General features: G+C 29.8%; 1 protein-coding gene across 1 annotated transcript; it reads left to right on the plus strand.

Annotated features, from left to right (window-relative positions):
- The first annotated feature begins 7014 nt into the window (after positions 1 to 7014).
- LOC145098919 (topless-related protein 4-like) lies at positions 7015 to 14512 on the plus strand. Its single transcript, XM_079036511.1, has 22 exons — positions 7015 to 7097; positions 7179 to 7358; positions 7453 to 7566; positions 7653 to 7811; positions 7907 to 8072; positions 8173 to 8284; positions 8373 to 8422; positions 9047 to 9073; positions 9392 to 9575; positions 9688 to 9797; positions 9894 to 9960; positions 10052 to 10125; positions 10218 to 10313; positions 10402 to 10497; positions 11102 to 11229; positions 11354 to 11585; positions 11666 to 11920; positions 12361 to 12471; positions 12560 to 12739; positions 13079 to 13207; positions 13302 to 13586; positions 14009 to 14512. Exons 1-22 carry the CDS (start codon positions 7015 to 7017, stop codon positions 14327 to 14329), a joined length of 3159 nt encoding a protein of 1052 aa, XP_078892637.1. The 3' UTR covers positions 14330 to 14512.
- The last annotated feature ends 9965 nt before the right edge of the window (positions 14513 to 24477 follow it).

Genomic DNA, 24477 nt, shown 5'->3' on the forward strand with positions numbered 1-24477 from the left:
TTTTCAGGATTCTAGACCACAACAAGCATGGATCTGAGGTAGCAACCTCAGATCTGGACCTCAAGCTTGAGGTTGATCTTAGGCATGGCTTAAAAGCCCCAAAACTCATAACCAAAGAAGATCTAAAGGAGGGAAACGAATTGATACCTTCCAATGCTCTGAAATGTTCCCCAAACTTCAGATCCAAAGCCACTCCTTGATGCTTCAAAGATTCCCACTCCTTCTTCTTCCTTAAAACCACTCAAAAATGGCTAAAAGCTTGAGTGAACACAATGGGGCTTAAGGTGCGGCGTTCTGGGTGTGAGAGGCTGTAAAGGAGCCCTAGAAAGAAGATTGAGACATTTAAATAGGCTCCAAGCCCCGGATTTAGGGTTTTCCTCGCACAGACCAGACTCGCCGAGTCCACTTGGCCGACTCGCCGAGTTGGTCACTTACTCCTTGACCCGGATCCCGCTCCGACTCGCCGAGTCCTTCCTTGGACTCGCCGAGTCCCTCCTAAATTTAGGGTTTCCTTTACTTTCTTGGCTTTCAAAATCTTGGGTGTTAAACATTAACATGATTGTAAACTGTAGTTCTTTTTCGAGAGTACGAATTAGACTTAGTCAATTGTCCTTGGTCCGAGAGTATGGATAGGATGTAGTTATTTGTTATTAATCTGGGAGTATGGATTAAGACATAACTTATTTGTTATTAATCCGGGAGTATGGATTAAGATATAGTTATTTGTTATTAATCCGGGAGTATGGATTAAGACATGGTTATTTGTTATTAATCCCAGAGTATGGATTAAGACATGGTTATTTGTTATTAATCTGGGAGTATGGATTAAGACATAGTTAATTGTCTCTAGTCCGAGAGTATGGAATGGGCACAATTATTGATCCGGAATTATGGATAAGACATACCATATCCGGGAGTATGGATTAGGTAAAAAGGTAAATTTTAGATCCGGGAGTATGGATTAGGTAAAGATGTTGATTTTAGCTCTGAGAGTATAGATCGTGTCGTCGTGACGATCGATAGTGTGGGGTAATAAAGAGGATAATGGGGATGGAAAATTGGGTTGATTGTTTGATATTTAAACATAATAAATTTATTTATTGTGGGTTGAAAACCCTATATGCTCACCAGGCTCCCAAGCATGGTCCACTCAGCTTTTTATATTACAGGTAGTGGACTCATAGCATAGTTGGATGATGACAATGGATTATGGATTATAGGCCAATAGATATAAATAACTGATGTAAGGCTTATAATGTATTGTTTATGCTTTTGGTTTGTATCGGAACATGACATCCCGAGGTTTTGTTATATAATGAAAATACATTACCTTAAGAAATGCTTTGATAAATATTTTGTTTTGTGAACAAATTCCGCAACATCTTTTGGAAGATTACTCTGATTTTATTTTAAAAACAAAAACTAAATCGGTCTTTTCTGATCGAGAAAAATGGGATGTCACACTTTAAGTCTCAAAGAGTCCAACAATGCATATTTCTTGGCTTAATCAATTAAATTAAAGCCTCCAACATTTAGATATGAATCAACATGATTTTTAGATAGATAAATTGTCCAACTTTATATATAATAATGCCACAATTCCTAAGATCCAAACCTTAAGCTAAGAATTGTAAAAAAAAAAAAACACTTTCTTTATTCATGGAGTAAAGAGAGTTCATGTATATACTCCTTATTCCAAATCATTAGATCTAAACATTAAACTTGAACCAAAGTTCATAGAGTTCTTAAAAGTCCATGGAACAAGTCACAAAGGGACAAAAATATCATAAAAAATGGACCAAAACACTAAATATTCATAGGCCTAATGATGAAACACAATAAAGCAATGATCTTTAGGCTAAAATAAGCTATTTTTTAGGTAACAAATAATTATTTATAACAAAATTTTACATGTTAAAATAAAAATAAAAAATTATGGCATCTTAAGAACATTATACTAACAACTTAAAAACTTGTTTTTTTGTTAAATTTTAGAAATTCAAAATCATGTTATTGTTTATTTTATATATAGGGAAAACTGCAATAAAGTCCCTACATATTGACCTCATAATCGATTTAGTCTATATATATATATATATATATATATATATATATATATATATATATATATATATATATATATATATATATTCAATTAAATCCCAAATATCGGTAATCGTATTCAATTTAATCCTTTGACCCGGTCAACAGGTCATGCAACTTTCAAAAATTACATTTTTTGCCCAGATTTCAAAATTTATTACAAATTTGGTCCAAAATTTACACTTTTGGCCCAGATTTTAAATTGTGTTACAAATTTGTTCCAAACTTTACCCTTTTTGCCCAAATTTTAGAATTTTATTATCAATTCATCCTAATTTTAGTTTTTTTACAACTTTTTTTTCTCAAAGAGTTATTTCAAATTTGTTTTTTCTTTATAAAATCATATTTATACAAAAAAAAGTATTTTCACATAAAAATCTTATATTTTCTATATAAGAACTTTCTTTAAAGAGTTTTTTGTATATGAAATATTTAGTTTTAAAAATAGGTATTTATTAAGTATATAAAAATATAGAAATTCGTTTTTATAAAAAAAATGTATACAAAAACGTATTTTACAAAAAAAATGTAGACAAACCCCTATTTTATCTACATTTTTTTATAAAATTGTGTTTGTTTATATTTTTTTTATATAAAAACGTGTTTAAATAACTTTTTATATAATACGTGTTTGTATACATTTTATAAAATGTATACAAACACGATTTTATAAAATATACAAACACATATTATATAAATAATTATTCAAAAACATTTTTATAAAATGTATACAAACACGATTTTATAAAATGTATACGAACACGTATTATATAAAAAATTGTTCAAACACATTTTTATAAAAAAAAAATATAAACAAACACGATTTTCTAAAAAATATAGATACACACCTATTTGTGCATATATATATATATATATATATATATATATATATATATATATATAAAGGTGATAGGTGTTTGTATAATTTTTTTTATAAAAACGTATTTGTATATATTTGTATACTTAATAAATACATATTTTTATAACTAGATATTTAATATACAAAAAATTCTAAAAAAAACTTTTTATATAGAAAATATAATATTTTTATATGAAAATACATTTTTTTAAATATGATTTTATAAAGAAAAAACATACTAGAAACAATTTTTTGAGAAAAAAAGTCATAAAAAAGCTAAAGTTATGATGAATTCATAATAAAATTCTAAAATTTGGGGAAAAAAAGATAAAGTTTGGACCAAATTTGTAGCAAAATTTAAAATTTGAGTAAAAAGTGTAAAATTTGGACCAAATTTGTAATAAATTCTGAAATCTGGGCCGAAAATGTAATTTTCGAAAGTTGGATGACATGTTGGCCGGGTCAAAGGGTTAAATTGAATACGATTACTGATATATGAGACTTAATTGAATAATATATATATATATATATATATATATATATATATATATACCGACTAAATCGATTATAAGACCAATATATAGAGATTTTATTGCAGTTTTCCCTTTTATATATATATATATATATATATATATATATATATATATATATATATTATGTGAATATATGTATAATTTATTAACCGGATCTCCATGGTGGTTTCGGGACCAGACTGTCTGCCCTCACCCCTGCCCCGAAAATAAAACGAGGGTTAACCCTGTCCCCGTTCCCATTGTTTTTTAATAAATACCCCCCAAACAGGACAAGAGCCCTAGAGAACGGAATTCCACGAGACTTTTTGACATTCCTAAGAAATATACTAGAATATGAGACATCTAAAAACATAATTTATATAAGTGTTATAAAATTTTATAGTTTAAATGAAATAGCATTAAATAGTTAATAGAATTAACTAATTTGTAAATAATTACAAATTAATTAAAACCTACATAAAATTAAAGGAGTAAAATAAAATTTTGATCGAACAAATGTGTTAGATGTACAAATCCAAAAATAATTTAACTATTTAATATATATTAAATGGTTAATGAGAAAAACAAAAAAACCTTATCCCTTATAATGGTTTTTCGTGGTGATAAAAACATCTCCATTACGACAGCTTTTTTACACAAAAAATAATATGAATTCTTTTTCAAAATTTTCAATTTTTTACTGATGTTAATAAATATGATAACATCAATTTTTATATTCTATTATTCTTTTACACAAAAATAATATCAAAATTCCATATGTTACTTTTCGTCGCTTATGTTTTACGTACATTCATTTATAGTTTAGTTAATATGATTAGATATGTTCTAAATTTGATAATTATGAATTATAATATTAAGTTACATGTTAAACTTATATTAACTAATCAAAATTGAAAGACTTAACTTTTTATGTTTCGTATTTATATAATGTTCTATAAATCTTTTACAACAAAATAGATGTAAATGCAAATATAAAAGCTAACAAGCTGAATGGTATTTTTGATAATTTATGAAAAACTAAAATAAAATAAACTGAAAATAAATTTTTTTTGTTCAAAACATGATGTAAGAAATAATTTGAGTTTAAAATCACTTGTTGTGACGTCAATATGCTAATATATCATTTATCATTGTTTATTCTTTATTTATTAGTATATTTTAGTCTTATATTTATTTCTTATCTTTTGGTTAAAAAGAAAACAAATTAAATTTCTATTTATGGTAGATTTAAGGGCGTGTTCGGCATCTAGCATTTGGGAGTTTCTAACTTCTAGTTTTTAATAAAATGTTAGTAAAAAAGAAAAAATCGTCTTCGGCGACATGAACGTTTAACTTTTAACCTAAATAAAACGTGCCAAAATCAAAAACTACATGGAGTAGCTTTCAACAAAACGCTCCAAAATCAAATGTTACTCGCTACCCGCTATCTGCTAACCGCTACCAGTTAGTTTTGTTAAACACGCCCTAAAATAAAATAAAGTATTAATTTTGTATTCATGTTATCGTTCAAAGGTCATTATTTGATGCGAAAGATTTATAGTAATATTGCAAATATGATTAGGAAGGCAACAAATATGTTTTAAACTTTAAAATATCTGGAAAATTTCTACTTTTTAATTATTTTAATATGATGAAATTTATGATTTAATTTAATAATGTATATACAATATAACAATAGTTTTTAATTATATTGCTAAATATATTATCATACTATTTTATATAGGATTTATCGAATATTATTACTTTATTTTAGTTATCAACTAGCTTGTTAAATCAAAGATAATTTTTTTAGCTAGTCTGTCAAATTAATCAAAATATTATATTTACAACTAGAAATGGAATAAAACAAAAAAGGATTGTTGGTCCGGTCCATAAATACACCGACAATCCTCGTGAACTCACGTTTTTTGTAACGAAAATCTACATACTATTTATAATGTATGTTTGACCGAATGTATATTTTTGAATTGTCATAGACTTAGAATATGACACATACAAAAAAACTAAAAGTAATAACATGTAAAGTGTATTTTAAAGACTTTTTAGCTAAAATAAATGGCAAATTGTAGAAAATCATAATCATTTATCTACCAAAATTCAGAAAAAACTCTTATATTTTATTTATATTTTGTTTATATATATAAAAAACTTTATATTTTCAATTGTCTTTCAGATTTACCTAAATATATGTTTTTTTAAAGAAGTTACAGATTGTTTTATGATATTTATGACATTATATTTATCTTGTTTGTTTTTAGGTTTACATGAAAAAAAAAAAAAAATATCACTTACTTTTACTTGAATAAATTATCGTTGAGTAATGAGTTGTTTCTCACATTTTACCTTAGATCTAAGACAACATGACTTATTTTTGTTTACATGTTAACTTAAAACGAAAAAGATAAATAATATATCACAAACCAGCTAATAATTTCATAAAAAAATCTGAATATTTGGGTTAATTTGAAAGGTAATTAATAATATAAAGATTTTTTTTTAATTTCACAAACCAAATGTTTTTTTAAATAATGATAGATAAGTGATTGCGATTTTTTACATTTTGCCCGTAAACAAAAGAACTATATAATAACAATTTTACACCATTTGCTTACCATATGAAAACAAAATGAATAGTTATTCTAAATTTCTAATTTAATTACTATGAAAAAAATCATAAGTAAACCCATATTTTGGTACAAAAAACAACGTAATTGTGCCTACTTCTACAAAAAAAAATGAGCAAATTTGTGATCAATATTTTCCTTTTCTAAATATTTAAAAATAAAAATAAAAAAATAAAAAAAATCTATAACTTTTATTATTAAAAGCGTTTTATGGCTACTTCCAGAAGGTCTTTCTGATAAGCACTACTACTTATATATAGGTTATAAATATAAGTTATTGCATGCAATAATAATAGCTGTTCTGCTTATCACTCGGTGGGACCAGAATGTACCCACACTTGCTTAACGCATGTCAAATCCACGGACATGCCTGTTGCGCAACACGTGTATAACTAGACTTCCCTTGTCAATACGTGTGTTTAACACTTTACCTAGGCGCGTGAGAGAGTGCAACCTTTACAAACCCAAAAAATCTTTATAAATACTGCCCCGAAACCTTTTTCTAACTCACAGTTGCGATACTCTCTCTCTCTCTCTCTCTCTCTCTCTCTCTCTCTCTCTCTCTCTCTCTCTCTCTCTCTCTCTCTCTCTCTCTCTCACATTGCTAGAGAGAGAAAGTAAGAAAGAAAACCATCTCCGTCTTTCCGCGTCGATCACGTCTCTCTCTGGTAATCTTTTTCTCCATGTTTTAGTTTCTCTCTCTATATCTAACTACGTGTATGTATGCATACGCCTTTAGTATTCGATCGGTGTACGGAAAGCTATGAGTTTCTCTTGAATTTCTTCTTCTTGTTACTATGTACACATGCTGTTCATAAATTTATTCAATTCAATTTTGTTTTTGTTATAATAATGTTGATCAAAGCCTAATTGATTGGAATAGACCGACGAGATCATGATTGCTGGGTTGCCGAGAGAGCTTGTTTTTCTGATACTTCAGTTCTTAGATGAAGAGAATTTCAAGGAAACACTACACAGGTAATTAACTTACAAATCCTTTGTATTGAAATTTAAATTTACTATTTTTTAGCTTTCACGTTTTTCTTTTTATGAATGAAGGCTGGAATCGGAGTCTGGATTATTCTGTAATATCAAGTATGTTGAAGAGCTTGTTACTAAAGGAGATTGGGATGAGTTGGAGAAGTATTTGTCTCCTTTCGTACAAGTTGATGATAATCGTTTTTCAGTGAAGATTTTATTTGAGATTCGTAAGCAGAAATACTTAGAAGCTCTAGACACGTACGTAACATTTTTTTTTGTTTTGATCATAAATAGTTGACTTGATGAGTACTTTAATTTTATTATATTTAATTTTGTTGGTTGATGATCACAGAAAGGATCGTGCTAAGGCTGTGGAGATTCTAAACAAAGACCTGAAAGTTTTCAAAACCATCAATGAAGATCTATTCAAGGAGATGACACTTCTTCTCACTATGGGGAATTTTAGGTACTTTTCAACTTTATAACACCAATCATGGATCATACATACATACATACATAAAATCTGTTTGATTTTTTTTTTTTTTCTTTTAGGGAGAATCAACAGCTTTCTAAGTACACAGATACAAAAACCGCAAGAGCTGTATTGGTTCATGAGCTCAAGAAGCTGATTGAAACAAACCCACATTTGAAAGATAAGTGTCAATTTCCTGATTTCAAGAACTCAAGGTTGCGTTTATTAGTCAATCAGAGGTAATTAATAAACAAATACTATAATAATAATAATAATAATAATAATATTTAATCTTTGTTTATCTACTAATTATATGTTATAACCAATTTTGCAGCCTAAACTGGCAACATCAACTTTGCAAGAACCCTAAATCCAATCCTGAGATCAAAACTCTCTTTGTTGATCATGTTTGTGGACAACAAACAAATGTTGCTCAAGCTTCAACTCACGTGACCAGTGAGATTGTGAATTCCATGCTTAGAACAAGTGGTTTTCAAACGGTAGGTTTTGGTTTTAACTTTTAACTTTTAAAAGTCAATTAATTGTTACCATTAATTTTTGTTTATTTGTTAATGAATTATAATTATTTTCTTCTTTCAGCCATTAAAACAAGAAGCAGCACCATTTGTTGGACAAGGAATAGTCAACACATCATCTTTGACTCACCAACCTGTATCTTCAGGAACTCTTCTTCTTGCTGCTAATACTTCAGGTAACATTAATTAATCTTGAAATTGTATCTTGAATCTTGATAATGTCTTCTTTTATACATAGATTGATAATTAAATATGGAATTGTAGATTCTGAGCATACCTTGAGGAGAGCAAGGCCTTTTGAGATATCAGAGGAGGTAGAATTGTTTTTTTTTTTTTTTTTTTTTTTCACAATTTCCATGATCAAACTTCTTGTAATTTTTCTTTAAAATGATGACGTGGCGTGGCCATCAATTCTTGCAAGAAGTCTTTTAAAGTCTTTTAAATGCAAGTCACTTGTATGCCCCACTATTTATTATTTTAAATTATATTATTACATGAATATGTTATTTATATATTAAATTACATTGTTATATATCTTTTGTTCAGTTATTTTGTCATATTGGTTTGTTATTTCATAAATATATTATTCATATTCATAGATAAAATATATTTAATTTTTATTTAAGTTAAAAATTAAATTGTAGTCATAGCTATTTAATTACAAAAGTTTCTTTTATAAATGTATTATTATATGGATACCCTTTTATATTATAAGAATTGTCTTATATTTATATGAAAAGTATTTTATATTTATACACAAACAAAATAATGGTTTATATATATATATATATATATATATATATATATATATATATATATATATATATATATATATAAAAGATTGTTTTTTATACAAACAACCTTTTATGTATAAATAAGTAATATCTTGTATTCCTATATAAAATTATAAAATATTTTATATTGATGTATAAAATTAGAAAACTGCTTTTTATATAAACAAAAAGGTATTTTCTATTTATAGAAACAGAAAACAAAGTGTTATAAGTAAACAAAAAGCACATATAAACAAAAACATCAAACAACGTTCTATATTTATATTTTAACAAAAGTAAACTCTTCTAAAAGAAATAATATTTTACATCTAAACATTTTCATAAACACATATCAATTAAAATAATAAGATATTTATTAAAAGGTATAAAAGATAATCACTAATATATCATTGGAGACCATTTGTGTAAATGTGTTAGCATTACTTTATTGCAGAATCACACACTGTTATTGAAATTTCACTGTGTATATTGTCTCATCGATTTTCCTAGCTAACGCATGGAGTTTTGCAGAACAATAATCTTGCCACATCATCATCCACACGTCCTGGTCAAACCCATGTGTACGGCTTACGTCATCATGATGACTTACCCAAGACTGTTATTTTAACTATAAATCAAGGTTCAGATGTGAACACCATGGATTTTCACCCCGAGTACCCCACTGTGCTTCTAGGTTTGTTCTTCATATATTAGATCATATATATAACTCAAGTTCTTTGAATTTCCGTTTTCTTTATTTTAATTTACATTTTCCACGTGGCTTTTCCTTTTTTTTTCTTTTTCAGTTGGAACAAAAACGGGTGATATTTCCATTTGGGAGGTAGCTAGCAAGTTGAGAATTGCCCTTAGAGGTTTCAATGTTTGGAACATCATGGCATGTTCTATGTCTCTTCAGGCATGACCATTAATTGACTCATAGATTAACACCTCATTTTGACTTTTACTATAATTTTTTTTAATCTTTTTAATGTCATCTGTTATATGTGTTCAGGCTTCTTTGACCACTGATCCAGTCATAGTCAACCGTGTTACATGGAGTCCAGATGGCCTTTTTTTGGGTATCACCAAAAAAAACAATTTTTTTTTCGTTTGAAGGATATAAATTATATATACTAAAAATTCAGTTAATGAGTAATGTATTTCGAACAGGTGTCGCGTACTCCAAGCACATTGTACACTTGTACTCATATCGTGCTGGTGATGAGTTACGAGATCACCTTGAGGTGCATTCATTATATATAATATATTACCTGTATTTAATTTATAGTCTTTTTTTGTTCTTTTATGTTACTAATTATTAATTAAATTAATTCAGATAGAGGCTCATGTTGGCAATGTTAATGATATTGTGTTCACCATTCGAAACCAGAAGTTATCCTTTATAACTTGTGGAGATGATAAGAGGATTAAGGTTTGTTTAATTAATATTCACACATCACAAATATATGACAAGTTTAAAACGATTATACTAATGTGAATATAATTCTTTAAATTTGTAGGTGTGGGATGCTGCAACAGGTGTCAACGAACACACCTTTGAAGGTCATGATGCACCAGTCTATTCTGTCTGCCCACATCGTAAGGGACACATTCAGGTATCTCATATTCATATAAAATCCAAATTTTATCTTTATATAAACGGAACATTTTATAAAAGCCAATATATTTTGGGCTGAACCATTGCTATTCTATTTTGTTTATCTCAAACAAATCATACAAGTGTGAGACATTTTTCCAATTTAACAGTTTTGACTTGTTATATCATATTTCACCGCTTATGTAACTTTTTTATACTAAAAGAATGGCGTGTCAATTATTATTAGTAAAAAAAACCTATACTAATACTTTATTAATTTTTCCGACATGTGATCCTTAAATCTTTTTGATGTTTTCGAAGATGAAATATATTTGGGCCAGGCCTTGACTCAAAGTCACAAAACTACCCCAAAATATAATGATTCGAAATGAAGAAAAAAATAATAAAACTATAATAATAAGTTTTAGTAAAATTGTCCAAAATCATCGATGTAACTAACTTTACACGTCAAAATGGTTAAGTTGGCAAAAAGACATTAATTAAACATATGATTTCGTTGGAATAAATAAAACAAGGGTGAAATTGTCCAAAATATAATGACCTTTGTATAATTTTAACTTTATATTAAAAACAAACTAATTTAAAGTATTTATCTTGGCTAGTTTATCTTTTCAACATCTATTGATGGAAAGATCAAGGCATGGTTATACGATGATATGGGTGCAAGGCTAGATTATGATGCACCAGGTTACACTTGTACAAGAATGGCATATAGCAAAGATGGGTTGAGGTACATACATATGACATATAATATATACACACCATCATCTTCATTATTATGTTTATTAATTATTATACTATAAACACTTTAAAGATCACTTTATTGATTATATATATAATTTCCAAAATTGTAGGCTTTTCACATGTGGTTTTAGTAAAGACAGGGAATCATACCTTGTCGAATGGAACGACAGTGAAGGTACTGTGAAACGAACATATTATGGTCTCGGGAAACAATTTGCAGGTGTTGTGCAATTTGACACAACCAAGAAATTATTAGCAGCTGGAGATGAATTTTCTATTAAATTCTGGGACATGGATAATAAACATCTTTTGACTTCTACAAATGCAGAGGGTGGATTACCGGTAAATTAACATTTTTTAATTTCCGTTTTTTTTTTAGTTATATCTTTGGTATGTAAATTGTTATTAAATTTAATTTACAGGCGTCACCTTGTATTCGGTTCAACAAAGGTGGGATACTTTTGGCTGTATCAACTTCTGAAAAGGGTATAAAAATACTTGGGAATACAGAAGGTGCTCGGATTATAAGATCCAATGATGATCGCCGGAAAATGCCAGGTGTCAGATCTAGAAACCCTGATGATATGGAAGTTTCCGGTGTTTGGAAGCCAAAAGAAATCACTGAACCTTCACAACTTCGTTCCATGAGGCTTCCTGATAATATGTTATCAGTTCGAGTAAGTTGTTCTTTTTGACTTAATCTTGAACAAAATAACTTATTGGGACTTAATCTTGAACAAAATAACTTATTGGGTTAAGCCAAAATAACTACATAATGTGTATTAAAAGAATAACCTTTACCTATTTATCATTTTTCTTTTTTCATTCCAACTCCTCGCATTGCACTTTGTGAATATTTTTAAACTTAATGAATATCATGAAATTTGTATTTTGAAATGTACGGGTAAAATAGTCATTTAAATTCATTTTGTGATCTTATTCGATTTAGAAAAGAAACAAACCTTACATTATATGCTAACACCCATCATTATCTATTCAACGATTTAACCCCTACGTACATATCTTAATGTGAAAAATATAACAACCCTCGGGTATTGCGTCTTTAATAGATAATTTTTTTTATTAAATTTAATCTTTTCATTTGTTGTGTTTTCAGATTTTAAAGCTTATGTATGCAAACTCTGGGACTTCCATACTTGCACTTGCTTATAACGCTGTACACAAACTATGGAAATGGGAAATGAACAACCAAAACATAACGGGAACTGTACGTACTCAACTTTTATATCTCTAAACTTCATATGGTTTTACCTATTTACCCTTTACAAATGCAAATGTTTGTTTTTTTTTCATAGGTAACCACTAGTGCCCTACCACATCTATGGCAACCATCTAGTGGAATTCTAATGACAAATGATATTAGAGATGCAAATCTTGATGATACGATTTCTTGTCTTGCTCTGTCAAAGAATAGCTCATATGTTTTATCAGCATCAGGTGGAAAAGTATCCTTGTTTAATCTCACAACATTTAAGGTAATTTGTTTTTTTCTAGGGTAAATTACCGAAAAATCCATTATATTTTGTGTAATTTTACCTTTCAATCATATTTATACTTTTTTTATGAGACCATAATAGTATCAAACATTTCTCAAATTAACTATTTTGGTTGTCATGATGGTTAATATGTAAAGTTACCACTGATCAAACCTGAAAAGTATTTTTACTTTGAGAAAATGTCCAAAACTTTATGGTTAGAGTGTAAAAAAAACAGAGTATTAATATTTTAAACTCAAAATATAATTACATTTTTGTAAGTTGTAAAGTTTCATGTATTTAATATTTTCCATGTATTTCATAAATAAATGAATGCAGACTATGACAAGGTTCGGGCGCCCACCACCATCAGCAACATGTATTGTTTTTAATCCACATGACAACAACATTATCGCCATTGGAATGTCGGATGCTTCAATTCACATCTACAATGTTCGTGTTGACAAGGTATTATTCAAAAAATTTAGTTTATATATATATATTCAACATAAAATTTTATGTATTAGTCGAATAATATCATTTAATTTTTTATAAATTACAGCTCTTGGAAAAACTAACAGGTCACGAGAATAGTGTAACTGGGCTTGCATTCTCTATGGATAAAAACATTCTAGTCTCATCAGGATCTGATGCTCAATTATGCGTTTGGAAAACCGATACTTGGGAGAGACATACAAACAAATTCTTACAAACTCCTCCTGGAAGAACAACAAATACCCATTCAGAAACCCGAGTACAGTTTAACCCTGATCAGACACGTGTCCTGGTTATTCACGAAACACAAGTCGTCATTTCTGACCCAATCAAACTCGACTTTTTGATGCAGGTAACAATCAAACTATTTCATATATCCGTAATTCTTGTAGGGTAAATTTCGGATTTAATTTCAGTTGAAAAGTCGTTATGTGATTTTTTTACATAAAACCGATGATAATTTGGAATTTTTTAATTTGTCATTATGTGCTTTGATAACCGATTATATGGTTGGTAAATAATGGCTTAACTAAAAATAATGTTTTCTCAGCAAAAAAAAATCGTAATAACCTTTTTGGTAAAAGCCTGAAAATGTAAAGCTTAATTTTCCGAAGTCTTCTTTTTTTATATTTATGAAATCAATATATATATATATATATATATATATATATATATATATATATATATATATATATATATATATATATATATATATATATATTTCCGAAGTCTTCTTTTTTTATATTTAAGAAATCAATATATATATTTTTACAGTGGATTCCGCGACATGGAAGTGGAGCAATTACGGATGCGGTGTATTCATGTGATGGGAAATCGATATTTGTTACCATTGAAGATGGGAGTGTGAATGTTCTGAATGCAAAGTACTTGAGGCTGAAATGTCGGATTAGCCCTTCATCATATATCCCAACTAGCTCAAGGGTGTGTCCACATGCGATTGCTGCTCACCCATTTGATCCGAATCAAGTTGCAATGGGGCTTTCAGATGGCGGAGTTTATGTTATTGAGCCTCTAGAGTCGGATAAAAAGTGGGGGAGTGACCCGGATGTCAGTTTGGGATTAATGAGTTTATGAAGAATAAAGTATAGTTTGAGTGTTGGTTTATGTTTTTGGAAGTTAAAACTGTTTGTTTTAGTTTGTGTTGGATGTTTTTCAGTATGGTGTAGTAACCGAATAATTTGTTAGGATTTTATCTGTGGTTTTATGTTTTGTGTTTAAGTGGTGTGCTAATTGGAGTGTTTTATGAATTTATGGATTCCTTGGAAGTTTTTTGATTTTAAAGTTCTAAATATTATAATAGAATAACTTTGACTAGACTTACTAAATGATTTTATATATTGCACTAAAAATATAAACAAAAAGAAACTTGAAAAATTGAATTTGGAGTCGTGAAGATTCTCAACAATGAACTTTATGCCTATACCATTAAATAGAGGTGCACAAAATCGATTTTGAAACTATACTGGTCAAGCTTTTAGGGTAACGTAAAAAAAATCAGTTTTCCACAAAATTGGTTACTTTTCAACTGATTTTAGGACGAAAAAGTATGAACTAGTATAAGAGGTTTGTAATAGTTACTAAAAAAAATTTTCTCTAACTTTCTTGGTTTGTAACCGTTTTCAGTTATCATGTCAATCTTTTTTTTAAAGCTATTTATTCAAATATTCTTGTTCTAACAAGTAACTAGAACTTTTAAGAAAATGATTATCCTAAACAATTACTCAAGTCATCTTTTCTTGTTAATCGACGAGTTGAAGTCATTTACCCAAGAAGTTGAAGTCATTTACCCAAGAAAATCATTCAACTATAGAACCAGATGCAAGAAAGATGACATCACACATACATAGGGGCGGATCCACCATATGCTTTAGTAGGTCTTAGGACCTGCCTAAGTTTTCAATTTCATTTGCAATGTATATAGTAGAAAAATTAGGAACTGTCTTAGAAAAAATAGAGGACTTATCTTGAGTTTGTTTTTTTTTTTTAATTTCTTAAAAAACCATTTTAAAAAGAGAAAAATATAAGTTATTAAGGGCAATTTGTTATTTTAAATTATGAGATTGATAACAAAAAGTTAACCACTCTTAATCGGCACTCTCAAAATATTAATAAATAAATAAGTTGTTCTAATAAAATGAAAGCCCACATAACAAAGACTCTCACTCTCCGTTTGCCGCTTTATCAATGGACTAATAATCAACTAGTTTTACGTTAAACTTTATGCATATTAAATTTTAATCGGTTTTTTAAAATTTTTAATCGGTGGTACAAGGTACATGAGCCGATTGAACTGGTTCAGTTCTTTTAAGGTACATGAGTCGACCCAACTTGACCCCAAAAGTGTTGATTTTTTTATTAGACTCACTTAATTTAGGAACCACGTGATTTTTTGTTCTAGATTCGCCACTGTTCACACATGCTACACGACACCAGACATGACACATCCATCAAAACTTGAGATTGAAAAAAAAAAAGATGATGAGTAGTCTCCCCATATCGCAAATCAGGCACATCAAGGATTCCAATTCAATGCCTTTTTTGACAAGCTAAAATGAGTTGGGAGTCTGTCAATGATTAATCGTCAAATAAGGATATTTATCTTCGTTAGGACTATTCTACACCACCTTGTACTATTACTACGATTAGTGTAACGCCCCCAAAATATAGAGTAAAAATTTCATTTTTACATAAATCAAACTAATCAAAATCCTTTTCATAAAAAGATCATCATAGTTTCAAATGTAGTTTTGAAAAGACATCAAAGTATCATAAAATGATAGTGCTAAAACTCCAGTGGATGCGGTGCAATCACATCGTGTTCTTCCATGTTTTGATAAAATACCTGCAACATTTAAACTTAAAATTGTAAGCACGAAGCTTATTTAGTTCCCCACATTATCACGATACCAATACATGCCCCATCCAAACTACATAACGGACCCCACCCAACAAGAATAAGGGGCCCTTCCAACTTGCATAACGGGCCCCGCCCGACAGGCATAATGGTCCCCGCCCAATATACATAACGGGCCCCACCCAACATACATAACATACATGCAAGAGTCACAAAGATAATCTAGCATTCTACATAGTATAGTGAGAAGACTCACTTGAACTACTCAATAGAAGCCAATAACTACCTCAATAACAGAAGAACTAACCCAAACTACCTAATGCCAAACTAAGACCATTCCTAAGTCAAGTACTCGATTCTACCAAAGTTTGAACAAAAGTCAAAGTGTTCAAAAAGTCAACGATCAATGGTTAACCATCCATCGATCACTGCGTTGGCCTAATTCCCTTGGCCGCGTCGTGGTCACTAGAGGACAAAACAAATGTGGGTACACAAACAATCCCTCTCTGGCCAACCGTATTGTGGTGAACGTCCTCAACAATTTATTCCACTAAGCTCTTAACCCTTAAGTTCATAGTTCTAAAGCTCATATATATATATATATATATATATATATATATATATATATATATATATATATATATATATATATTGATTAAACCTCTTCATGAATAAAGTTCCCAACTTTATTCATTTCTTCCATTCAATAAGTTAAGATCTTAAACCCTAACCGCAGTTGGAATAGATCTCCAAGCATAGCTCAAAGGAGAAGCATGCATATGCATTTTTCTACAAACCAACAAGTCCATAAGTCATTACATTTTAGAATATTGCTCTGGGGTTCTCTAAACTACAAGAACTCCAAAGAAGTGGGATAAAATGGACCAAAATGATATAAAACCAAGATTAAAGAATCTAATATTGAACAAGTTTGAGACTTTATACCTCAAGTAGCTCTAGGAGCATGATGAGAATGTTGGAATAAGACTTCAAGACAATAAGAACCACCTTCTACAACCACAACACTCAATATCAATGGAAAACCAAGGTCAAAACACAAAGAACACAAGTGCTAGAGTGAGAGAGAGAGAGAGAGAGAGTTAGGGTTTTGTTTTGGGAGCTGGAGGCTGCAAAATGGGCAAACCAAATCCATACATTCCTTAAATAGGGCTCAAGGATTGAGTCCTAGGGTTTTAGGTTTTGGCGGTCACCGCTCTATGGCATATACTAGTACCACGATATAGTCGCCAGGTAGACCCGATCTTCATTTAATGATGCGGCCGCCCCGCAGACACCAAACCACCATGTCGCGGTTAAAGGCTTTTCCCTAAAAATCGTAATCCTCAAGATTCAAGATTTCAAATCTCTAAGCTGGTCAATCCAGAAAACTAGTGTTACAACTCCCCCTCCCACTTAAATTGGATTTCGTCTTCGAAATCCGACTAAGATATAATTCAGAAATAGATCAAAATTAGTCAACGAAGTCTAAACTAAAGTTGTAGAGTATAATCTCACCTACGTGTGGATATAAAGAACGTCAAAAACGGAGTTCGTATGCAAAAGATATGAATTTTTGAAGTTCTGGGCACAAACTTCGAAGTTTATTCAAAGGGAACGCGTTGCGTTCGAGGGAACGCCCCGCGTTCGCATGCAGTGACACGTATCTCGCATCTTGACACGTCCGAAGCCACACAACCACCGAAACGCGCAACGTTCCTCCGAGGAACATGCTGCGTTCGGGAGCCCACCCCCCAACTATAAATAGAAAACGATGGCTTATAGATTTTGTTTAGAAAATCTATTATCTTTCACCCTTTATACCACTTTTAGCATATCCTATAACCCCCGAAGTCCCGGTATCATCCCCGACACCCGAAGCAAGTCCTGAAGCCCCGAAGATCCCGAGAAAAAGAACTATCGAGCCGAAACTCTGCCCGTATGGAGCCTGGTTTTTGGGAAAACATCTCAGTTTTATCGAAAACAATCATTTTAAGAGACGAGGTGTAGCCCAATTATCGTCTTAACAGGTGAGTGTATAGTCACTTTCACCTTACACATAGATATGAAGTATTTTATATAAAATACGTGCTATGTGTATATATATGTTGTTTGTCTATTTGAAATGGATATTGAATGAATGTTTTATACAGGTTTTAAAATGTATATATATTTTTATATACAAATATGCTGGGTATAATATGGGTAGATGAAATATTTGATATGTGATGAAACAAAATGATGAGAGGTCTCGATGTTGACGATGTTCCAGTCATCTAGCGGAATATAGAGACGACCACATACTTTTCTAGACAGTCCAGTGGAACATTAACAAGATTGTAAACTATAGATATTTTTCGAGAGTACGGATTAGACTTAGTCAATTGTCCTTGGTCCAAGAGTATGGATAGGACGTAGTTATTTGTTATTAATCTGGAAGTATGGATTAAGACATAAGTTATTTGTTATTAATCCGGGAGTATGGATTAAGACATAGTTATTTGTTATTAATCTGGGAGTATGGATTAAGACATGGTTAGTCGTTATTAATCTGGGAGTATGGATTAAGACAAGGTTATTTGTTATTAATCCGAGAGTATGGATTAAGACATGGTTATTTGTTATTAATCTGTGAGTGTGGATCAGGACATAGTTAATTTTCTCTAGTCCGAGAGTATGGAATGGGCACAGTTATTGATCCGAGAGTATGGATCAGACATACCCCGTCCGGGAGTATGGATTAGGTAAAGAGGTAAATTATAGATCTGGTAGTATGGATTAGGTAAAGAGGTTGATTTTAGATCTGAGAGTATAGATCGTGTCGTTGTGAGGATCGGTAGAGTGGGGTAATAAAGAGTATAATGGGGATGGAGAATTGAGTTGATTGTTTGATATTTAAACATAATAAATTTATTTATTGTGGGTTGAAAACTCTATATGCTCACCAGGCTCCCAAGCCTGACCCACTCAACTTTTTATATTACAGGTAGTGAACCCAGAGCATAGTTGGATGATGACAAAGGATTATGGATTATATGCCAATAGATATAAATAACGGATGTAAGGCTTATAATGTATTGTTTATGCTTTTGGTATGTATCGGAACCTTACATCCCGAGGTTTTGTTATATAATGAAAATACATTTCCTTAAGAAATGCTTTGATAAATTTTTATTATATTTTGTTTTGAGAACAAATTATGCAACATCTTTTGGAAGATTACTCTGATTTTATTTTAAAAACATAAAATAAATCGGTCTTTTCTGGTCAAGAAAAATGGGGATGTCACACTTTAAGTCTCAAAGAGTCCAACAATGCATATTTCTTTGCTTAATCAATTAAGTTAAAGCCTCCAACTTTTAGATATGAATCAACATGATGTTTAGATAGATAAATTGTCCAACTTTATATATAATAATGTCACAACTCCCAAGATCTAAACCTTAAGCTAAGAATTGTAAAAAAACCACTTTCTTTATCATGGAGTAAAGAGAGTTCCTGTATATACTTCTTATTCCAAATCATTAGAACTAAACATTAAACATGAACCAAAGCTCATAAAGTTCTTCAAAGTCCATGGAACAAGTCACAAAGGGATAAAAAAATCATAAAAAATGGACCAAAACATTAAATATTCATAGGCCTAATGATGAAACACAATAAAGCAATGATCTTTGGCATCTTAAGAACATTATACTAACAACTTAAAAACATGTTTTCTATTGAATTTTAGAAACTTAAAATCATGTAATTGTTAATTTTACATATAGGAAAAACTGCAATAAAGTCCCTACATATTGATCTTATAATCGATTTAGTCCATATATATATATATATATATATATATATATATATATATATATATATATATATATATATATATATATATATATATTCAATTAAATCCCAAATATCGGTAATCGTATTCAATTTAACCATTTGACCCGGTCAACAGGTCATCCAACTTTCAAAAATTACATTTTTTGCCCAGATTTCAAAATTTATTGCAAATTTGGTCCGAAATTTACACTTTTGGCCCAAATTTTAAATTGTGTTACAAATTTGGTCCAAACTTTACCATTTTTGCCCAAATTTTAGAATTTTATTATGAATTCATCCTAAGTTTAGTTTTTTTTACAACTTTTTTTCTCAAAGAATTGTTTCAAATATGTTTTTTCGTTATAAAATCATATTTATACAAAAAAAAGTATTTTCACATAAAAATCTTATATTTTCTATATAAGAACTTTCTTTAAAAAGTTTTTTGTATATGAAATATTTAGTTATAAAAATAGGTATTTATTAAGTATATAAATATATAGAAATTCGTTTTTATAAAAAAAAATGTATACAAACACCTATTTTATCTACATTTTTTTTATAAACTTGTGTTTGTTTATATTTTTTTTATAAAAACGTGTTTAAATAATTTTTTATATAATACGTGTTTGTATACATTTTATAAAATGTATACAAACACGATTTTATAAAATGTATACGAACACGTATTATATAAAAAATTATTCAAACACATTTTTATATAAAAAAAATATATAAACAAACACGATTTTATAAAAACAATATAGATACACACCTATTTGTGCATATATATATATATATATATATATATATATATATATATATATGTGATAGGTGTTTGTATAATTTTTTTTATTAAAACGGATTTGTATATATTTGTATACTTAATAAATACATATTTTTATAACTAGATATTTCATATACAAAAAAGTTTTTATATAGAAAATATAAGATTTTTATGTGAAAATATGTTTTTTTAATATGATTTTATAAAGAAAAAACATACTAGAAACAATTTTTTAAGAAAAAAAAAAGTTGTAAAAAAAAACTAAAGTTATGATGAATTCATAATAAAATTCTAAAATATGGGCAAAAAAAGGTAAAGTTTTGACCAAATTTGTTGCAAAATTTAAAATATGTGTTAAAAGTATAAATTTTGGACCAAATTTATAATAAATTTTGAAATCTGGGCCAAAAATGTAATTTTTGAAAGTTGGATGACCTGTTGACCGGGTCAAAGTGTTAAATTGAATACGATTACCGGTATTTGAAACTTAATTGAATAAAAAAATATATAGAAACTAAATCGATTATGAGGCCAATATGTATGGACTTTATTGAAGTTATATATATATATATATATATATATATATATATATATATATATATATATATATATATATATAATGTGAATATATGTATAATTTATTAATGGGGTCCTTATGGTGTTTTCGGTAAGGGACTTCCTGCCCCCACCTCCACCCCAGAAATTAAAACGAGGGTTAACATTGCCCCCGCCCCCGATCTTGAAAGACCCCAACTTTCGTATTTCTGAAAGACCCAAAATTTCATACTTTACAATACTATTACTCCAAAAAATGCTACTTGCATATCCATAAAAGCAATATTTTACATTGATAAAGAGGTTACAAACTACTGGATATAAACCGACTATTACAAAGTGTTATATATTACATAACTAACCAGGATATTGGAATTTATACAAACATAAACTGAAGTACAAAAGTATTATTACAAACTATTCTAATTCTTTCAACAATATATGATTATACTGGTTACTTATCACCTGCAATTGTTAAACATTGATAAGGTAAGCGGTGACGCGTAGTGACTTCAATAATAGATACAATATAATGTTATGTCATATATATACTTCACTATGGCAGAAGCAAAGACAATCAAGGAGCAACAAAGGCATATGTGAATCATGTGTTAAGCTTTCCATATCAAACAATGACTTGATTCAAAGGTATACAATCAATGAGACATAACAATTTCCATACTTGATATACATCAATAAAGCTTCGGCCCAAATGGCATAGAAGACATAAGATTTCTGATTAACATCTTGGTAGATTTCAAGCTTATAGCCCTGTCTAACCAATTGCCAATGCCATAGAATAGAAGTCATTCTCTTATGGAGACATGCTCTACATGGCCAGAGGCTACGTACCAGTACCAATGTGAATTTAAGTCCTTTCACTGATCACATGGTCAAAGGTATTACTTTTGCTATAAAAATAGCGAATAAAATAACACGGGAAAATAACTCGGAATAATAACACTGAAAAGCACATAGCATATATAAAACATAACATACAAATGTTCCTATATATTGAACTCACCTTGAATTAACCGGGGGTCAAAATAGTAATTTAGGCAGCGCTTCGGCTTTAAATATGACTTTCTATGTTGAAAACCGGGAGCTTAATTGAAAACCGGGCTCTACGAAGGTAGGGCTTCAAAACCGGAAAGATAAATTTTTCGGGCTTCTTGGGCACTTCGTGACGTATTTCGGGGGTTATAATCGATATTGGGGCTTCGGGGAATTTTAATATGAAGAAAATATGGAAAAAGGGGTAAAATATGGCAATTTTTAAAGATTACCTGAGAAGGCTCGCAACCCTCCTTTTATAGGGCCGAGGTTCGGAGGGTGCGCTGGCAGAAGGAACACGCGGCATCAGGAGGCGAAGGCAAATGGCGCAGCAGCGAGGCTCGAAAGCAGCAGCTGGCTCGGATGCGAGGGTCGGACGCCAGACGTCGCGCAAGCGAGGTGGCCAGGTGCGAGGCTCGGAAGGGTGACACGGGGCGAGGCGCGTCGGAAGCTGGTTGGGCCGCGGCTTCGGACGAATCGGAAGGCAACACACGTCGGATCCGAGTAAAGCGGCTACTTTTTATGCGAGGTGACGTGGCTTAGTGCTGACCATGCGAAAATTTCCGATATTATCCACTTATTTCTCGGTTTTTGAGCCAAAATCTTCAAAAATCCATAACTTTTGCATACGAGCTCCGTTTTTGACGTTCTTTATATGCACACGTAGGTAAAATTACGCTTACAACTTTCGTTTAGACTTCGTCGACTAATTTTGACTTTAATTTTTATATTATTATTTTTAACAGACCGGGACAGGTAAATCCGTTAAAAATTCATAACTTCTTCATCCGACATCCGTTTTCGTCAAACTTTTTACCGTTGTACTACTATTGACGAGATCTTCAATTCTCGTTTAGGTTGTGTCGGCTAAAAATCACTCGATCTAAAATTCGAGTTTTTAGTTGTCTACTGCTAAGCTGAAACTTGTAAAAATCATAACTTCCTCATACGAAGTCAGATTTTGACGTTCTTTTTATCGAACTTCTCGGTTTAACGAATAATACGACATTCAATTTGATCACTAAGGCTAAAAAATAGTTTATCAAAAACTCACTGCTTACGTCATTCGGCGCCGTGTCGGTTTTGTCGCGAATCTTCGATTGATCATAACTTCTTTGTTATAACTCAGATTTCGACGAGGTTTTCGCCTGCAAGTTTCTAACGAGATTATTTACAACTTTCAATAATAAAATTTTACTTATTTCAAATTTTATATTTTCACTAAATTTCACTATTTGGCTTTTAATTAGAATCTCATAAGACTTCCAATATTTTCTGAGTGATTCTAAACATAGTTTTACTTCATTTCTAGTAAAAACTATCTGTTAGAACTCAACACTCAATTTCACATAGTATTTCACAATTTTATTCATTACAAAACACGATTTCAAAACATGTATGTTACATATCTTTTTTAATAAATACTCCCAAACAGGACAAGAGCCCTAAGGAACGAAATCCCATGAGACTTTTTGACATTCCTAAGAAATATATTACAATAGTAGACATCTAAAAACATAATTTATATAATTGTTATAAAATTTTATATTTTAAATGAAATAGCATTAAATAGTTAATAGAATTAAGTAATTTGTAAATAATTAAAAATTAATTAAAACCTACATATAATTAAAGAGGTAAAATAAAATTTTGATCGAATAAATGTGTTAGATATACACATCCAAAAATAATTTAACTATTTAATATATATTAAATGGTTAATGAGAAAAACAAAAAACGTTATCCCTTATAATGGTTTTTAGTGGTGATATAAACATCTCCAGTACGACAGCTTTTTTACACAAAAATAATATGAATTCTTTTTCAAAATTTTCAATTTTTTACTGATGTTAATAAATATGATAACATCAAATTTTATATTCTATTATTCTTTTACACAAAAAGAATATCAAAATTCCATATGTTACTTTTCGTCGCTTATGTTTTACGTACATTCATTTATAGTTTAGTTAATATGATTAGATATGTTCTAAATTTGATAATTATTAATTATAATATTAAGCTACATGTTAAACTTATATTAACTAATCAAAATTGAAAGACTTAACTTTTCATGTTTCGTATTTATATAATTTTCTATAAATCTTTTACAACAAAATAGATGTAAATGCAAATATAAAAGCTACCAAGCTGAAT

The sequence above is a fragment of the Lactuca serriola genome, chromosome 4 (assembly GCF_051521515.1).
Source record: "Lactuca serriola cultivar US96UC23 chromosome 4, Lser_US96UC23_V15, whole genome shotgun sequence".
In the NCBI taxonomy this organism is placed as follows: domain Eukaryota; kingdom Viridiplantae; phylum Streptophyta; class Magnoliopsida; order Asterales; family Asteraceae; genus Lactuca; species Lactuca serriola.